Here is a 6,240-nt window from a genome sequence, read left to right on the forward strand (position 1 = left end):
CGTCCTGGCTCCGCCCCTGCATAGTAGCACTGAGAGATTGTTATTTGGGCACACGAAGAGCATACCAGAGTACCAGACAACATTGACAAAAATTGAAAATGAAAATCACAAGGGTTGTAATGAGATCTTTTTTTTACTTTGATAAAGGGAGTAGAATAAGAACCAAGGATACAGTGATATTTTTTATTTCTTGGATATCAGACAGTACTATAAGATACTCCCTCTGTCCAGAAATACTTGTCGGAGGAATGGATGTATCTAGATGTATTTTAGTTCTAGATACTTTCATTTTTATGCATTTTTTCGACAAGTATTTAGGGGCAGAGGGAGTATTTATTGCACATCTCTTCCCAATTAAGACAATAAATGCTTTTGATATATAGCACGCACAAGCGAAAATGGTCGACAGTAGCGCAACGTGGCTTGCGGTCATACATTAATACAATTGTTTCGAATGCTCGTTCAGCTCCAACATTTTGTCACATGGGAACATATATGCATCCAAACAAAGTAATAACTAAATGGAAGAAGGTAATGCCATTATGCAATTCACCAACAAATCAATTCCCATTTGTGAAGAGCCTCCTTTCTGAATGCACTGGGTTGCTTTGTCTTTGAGATTATTTGCCCTTCGCCTCATCTCTCCACCTTCTTCGTGGCAAAACAACTTTTTAACACTCCTCTGGATATTGTCCCTGTCCATCTTGCCCTCTAACACAAACCCTATCTTCCACACCTCCTGGACATACCTGGAATTTATCATCTGGTCGCCGAAATGTGGTCTACATATCATTGGAACACCCTCACTTATGCTCTCCAACGTTGAGTTCCAGCCATTATGGGTCCAAAATCCACCAACCGCCTGGTGCCCAAGAACTTCTTGTTGTGGGGCCCAGCTCACCACCATTCCCCTACCTCGTGCCTCTTCCTCAAAGCCGACGGGTAGGCCTATATTCCCTAAACCTTGAACCGAGTCAGGCCGGATCACCCAAAGAAATGGCATGTGGCTGTTGGCCAAGCCCCATGCAGTCTCCACTAGCTCTTCCTGATCCATGGATGCCAAGCTCCCGAAGCTCACAAACAGAACAGATCCTACTTCTTGCTTGTCCAACCAATCCAAACATGTTCTATCTTGAGCCATCAGGCTGCTCTGGGCACCTAAAGATATCTTGTGAAGTGGACCGATTGCATAGACCGGGACGCCCATGCCATCGATGATCTTTTGTAGCTCAGCATCTTCTAGCTCGCTAAAGGTGTTAATGATGACACCTGAAGAACACATTGATGATTCCACAATGCGTTCTATTAAGGTGGACATCGTTTCATGTGGAATTGTGTCTGAGAAGACCATGTCTTGCTGCTGGAGCGGGTGGAGACCATCCAGTTGCATATTCAGTTGCAAATGATCTGAAATTTTGGTAAGAAAATGATCAACCATCGAGTGATGTATGTGTGGATGAAGTGTATTATTAACAAACTAAGCAACCTAAATATGTGAGTCCCGTTTCTAATGAATGTTTGTTGATGTTTTGGTAGGTGAATATGATTCTGGTTGAGTATGGTTGTTTGCACATGTGGATGCGACTAGTAATGCATGTTTTGTATATTGTTATTTATATATTCACATGATCCTACGACCATTGTCTTAACTCTATTGCTACAACCACTGTTTTAACTCACCTCCCATGTCCCCCCCTCGTAGGGGGCACGAGAGGCACTAACCTTAGCTGCCAGCCACTTCTTCTTCTCCCCTCCATCCCCTCCGTCGCGGTCGGGGGACAACGACGAGTAAATCTCGTGCATTTGATGGAAGCGGTAGAGGGCTTCTCCTCCTTCCCGAGTTGAATGGCGGCGAGGGTGCTCGATCTGCGGGGAGTGGCCTCTGCCTCGGTCCATGGTGGCGCGGAGGCTCCCGATCGCAGCACTCGTGGTGGTGCGGGTGGAGATCGGCCAGAGGGTGGGGTTGGGGCTAGGCGTGGCCGGTGGCGGCGACGACGTCCGACCCGGATCCTAGGGCAGTAGCCTTGGTTGTTGGCGGCAGGTGAAGCTCAGGAAGCACCAGTCGAATGGGGTGGTGGTGCCCCTGTCCAAGGTAGAACTGTACCGGCGATCAGGTGGTTTGGCTTCAGATCAGATCGAATCAGTGATGGTGACGAGCATGAGCGAAATATTTCCCAATAGCTCTCACGGTTTGGCGAGGTGGGGTGGTGGACCACCTCCCAGGCTCCAGTGCTGGTGCACTCTGGTAGTGGCCAATGCGCCAGGGCTCACGCGGTGCAGCCAGATATGGGGCTTTGAAAGTGGTCTGGCCGATGCACAGGATGTCAGATGGATTCTCGTGGGACGAAATCGTGGTGTAAACCTTGTCTTTGGTCGATGGCCGGATCCGGTGATGGTGACACCCCAGGCACTTTTTGCTTCCTAAAGGCATCATCGAGGTGAAGCTTGCACCTCCCTCTGCTACCTCCGGGGCTCACATGTCGTTCCTCCATTAGGGGTATCATTCTTCGAGGGGTTCATCGGCTAGAGGGGCCATGGACGACTATAGCTGTGGAGTGGCCTGGCATCTGGCGCGACAACAACGGCGGGTCCGATGACATGGGGCAGTGGGATCTCGGCAATGGTCGCATGTTGATAAATGTGCGCAGGATGCTGGTGATGTCTGGCGTCGTAGCGGCATTGACAGCAGTTGGGCTTGGCAACGCATATGCATTGATCTCTCTAAGATGGGATGGAGGAAAATGGCGGTGTCAGATTCTTCAGTGTGGGCATGTGGTGTGTGTCGAGGGTCTGCTACACTGGTTGGTGCTGTTGGCTCGTGACAGCCTGGGCTGGCCACCTCATTAGATGGTGTGTGTGGATGCGCCAGGGCACTCCATGAGCCTTGTAGGTGTAGCGAGTGAGCTCGCCAGGAAGGCGGCTTTGGGTTGATCCATATATCTACTTTGTCGGACTCTGTTGAATAATTAATAAAGTTGGATGTGTGCATCGCTCGAGGCAGAGGTTGGGTGGAATCCTCCTTTTCAAAAAAAGAACAAAAAACATGAAGCTGCTTTTACTTGGATTTCCTTGCTTCCATCTTAATGCTAGTGATTCCAAGTATTCTCTTACCTTGAGTCCTCCAAATATCAGTTGTGATAATGCTTTGGAGGATGCTTTTAAATGCAGTTAAGATGGACTCCATGGGGATTTCCTATTTAGCGCTGCAGGCGCCCGTTTGTGTGCATTTCGCAAACTGGCGCCTGCAGCGCCTCGTGCCGGGCCGGCCCATGTAAGGGGCGCCTGAGGTCTTTTTTTCTATGTTTTTAGATCGCACAAAGATGACTGAACCAGGGTTCGAACTAGCAACCAATTGGTTTCGAGGGGAGCGCTCAGACCAATAGGCCACCCGATCGCACGTGTCCAAAAATGTTCATTTGCTCATATTATTTACTTCCTTAACGTTCGCGAAAGCCCCAATTTTGGAAAGCTTCTGAGACTGGTTTTTCCCGGTTTGCGATTTGGTTTACGGATGGTTTTATTTTTTGTTATTTTCTTTTTAGAATATTTTTTCAAAACTAATAAAATTTTGTGTAAATAGATGAACTTTTTTTGATGAACTTTTTCTTAAAATAGATGAACTTATTTTCAATTATAGATAAACATTTTTCAGTTTGATGAACTTTTTTCAAATTCGATGAACTTTTTCTTAAACTGCTGAACTTTTTCAGATTGGATAAACTTTTTCTTTCAAATACGATGAACATTTTCTAATTCGATAAACTTTTGTCAAATAGAATAAACTTTTTTTCTAAATCGATGAACTCTTTTTTCAAAGTCGGTGAACTTTTTTCAAAATCAGTGAACTTTTATCAAATCCAATGAACTTTTTTCATTTTTGATGAACTTTTTTGGAATTCGTGAACTGTTTTCGAAATTTATCGAATTGTTGTTTATTAGAAAAATCGACAGTTTCCAAATAATTTTCAAATAACTCAAAAATCTCAGTGGTATAGTAAATGGTTGAATAGTAAATAGTGCGGTCGCAATAGTTGTAAGGCAATTTGGTGATGATTTTGTTCGCTCGTGCTGTGAAGGTCTAGTGGTTAAGCTAAGGAATTATGGGCAATTGTGGCGCGAGATCGATTCCTCGTACAGCCATTTATTCGCGTGCTTTTTTTCGGGAGCGAAACTGTTCCTGGGCCGAGAGTAGAAACGGCCCAGAGAGACAGAGGGCGCGCTGTAGGCGCCACTTCCATGTTTGGGCGCGTACAGCGCCGAACAGGAGCTCCCGACTCCATGTGCCATCTATTTTTTGTTTTGTGATCCGCTCCCGGGCCTTGCTTCTTATGGATTTGTTATATTCCCTTTTCTCTGGGCCGTTGATGTTTTTTATTAGCGTGCTTCCCTCTAATTTATTTGCATCGATCTTATGGTATGCTTCTTACTTGTAGCTATTTGTTTACTATAGTTGGACTGTGAACTTGAAAACTCGTGAACTATTTGTACTATCAATTCCTTGCCCCCATTGCCATGTTTCCTTGATAGATTCCTTTCATTCGACCCCAACCATTACTGCGTTGATTTGGCCATGGCTTTCTGGGCTTAGTGGCCGGAACTCACATTAGTAATTTATGTGCATTTTTGTAATGTTTGTATCACTTTGTTTTCCATGTTATCATAAGAAAAGGTATAATTTTCACCCCAAAATGTAACCCAGCTGAGCAATAACCCCCTCAAGTGATATTTGATCTATTTTGCAGCTTCCAAATCCTGACTGAATGTGCCTTCTCATGGTTCTCGAGTTAATGCCACATAAATTTGGTGCCCACTACGTGTGGGGTCCAGTTGGCGTGGAAGTTGCAATACCTTCGTGTGTTATTTATTTTCATGTGCAATTTGGTTGTTTGTGTATGTTACCATAATAATTTTATATAATATTTGGTTTGTATATAAGTCCTTAAATGCAATTAGCTTTTTTGTATGCAGAAATATTTTGAGTACTCTAGAGTAAAAGAAATGCTATAAGTGTTTTCTTTGGTTTGTTATGTACGATGCTTGTTTGGGTGTGTGTCATGTTGTTGGGTGACGCATATAGGTTGTTACCTTGGCAACTTAATGGGAGCAAAATCCCATCTTCTCAACAAGAAACCTCTGCCTTTTTCTTGTCATGGTTCAGATTAAAAGTTCGATGACAGTGCTGATGCATCACATTCGCCAAATAGCCACCCCTGCCTCTCTTTGGAACAAATAGCTGTCACATTCTAAATGAAGACAGCCATCCGTTCAGCAGATAATCCCTAAGATTTTCGTTCTATCCATGTATATTATCTTTGATTTTGACACAACTAAAAGTGTACAGTTGTGGCTGCTAATTGTTTTGCAAATATGGTCTTATAAAAATTTAAATGATAGTATCATGATAGAAACCTATGAAAATAACAACACTAATTTTACTTCGCTAATCTACATATTTCTAAACTTAAGCATTTATGTCTTGTACGAAAATTTGTCTGCTCTTTATCCGCTGGTCATCACTAAAGATATCGTAGTTCGATTTCTCAATTGCAGTAGCGTATTCTTAGAATGAAAACATAATATTCAAATACGCATATAAAGAAGTTACGCGCCTATATCGTGTCATTTCATTTTTTCTATTCATATTGGTTATTCTCTTTTAATCACCGCTGCTTATCTGCTTGTCAAGGGCTAGTTACAAATCAAAGAAAAAACACCTCATATGCTTGTTTTATTTTCCGGAGAACCATCAACGAAGAACAAAATATAAATACTGATTGCGTGCATATAATCCTTATATTCTATTCATCGACCTTCATTAATGTTGGTGGTACTGCAATTACGTTGTTCCATTAGTTCAATGACATGCATGTAGATGATGATGCACATGCATACTTATCTTCCTATATATTCATATGTCACCTCTCCATCTAATGTAATGTGTTCACTTGTTCATGCTCATCTAAATTGCTAGATATTTTATCTCGGTCAGCCAAAGCATAACTTGTGTTAATGTTATTCTCCTGTCCATGTTCTTTGCATAGACTTACGTTGTTACACTGAAAATTCCCTCCATCAGTAGGTATTAAAGGTCATGAATGGAATCACAATCGATTGATCTCATATCTCCTCACATAAGTAAGATTTAATTAAAAGTGTGAGACTATTCCAACCATCAATCTCAAATCTCTCTAATACTAATATGCATGTTGAATGTGGCCAGCGATGCACATAGTGGTGTCA

The 6,240-nt window shown here is 42.9% G+C and overlaps 1 protein-coding gene across 1 annotated transcript in view; it reads right to left on the reverse strand.

Annotated features, from left to right (window-relative positions):
- Nucleotides 1–354: 354 nt before the first annotated feature.
- Nucleotides 355–6,240, reverse strand: part of LOC119278846 (DIMBOA UDP-glucosyltransferase BX9-like) — a 7,805-nt gene continuing 1,919 nt past the window's right edge. Inside the window, exon 2 of the mRNA XM_037560180.1 lies at nucleotides 355–1,407. Within this exon, the coding sequence (XP_037416077.1) occupies nucleotides 518–1,407 (890 nt within the window). The 3' untranslated portion in view covers nucleotides 355–517. The remainder of the gene's footprint in view (nucleotides 1,408–6,240) is intronic.

This window comes from Triticum dicoccoides, chromosome 3B (genome assembly GCF_002162155.2).
Source record: "Triticum dicoccoides isolate Atlit2015 ecotype Zavitan chromosome 3B, WEW_v2.0, whole genome shotgun sequence".
NCBI lineage: Eukaryota > Viridiplantae > Streptophyta > Magnoliopsida > Poales > Poaceae > Triticum > Triticum dicoccoides.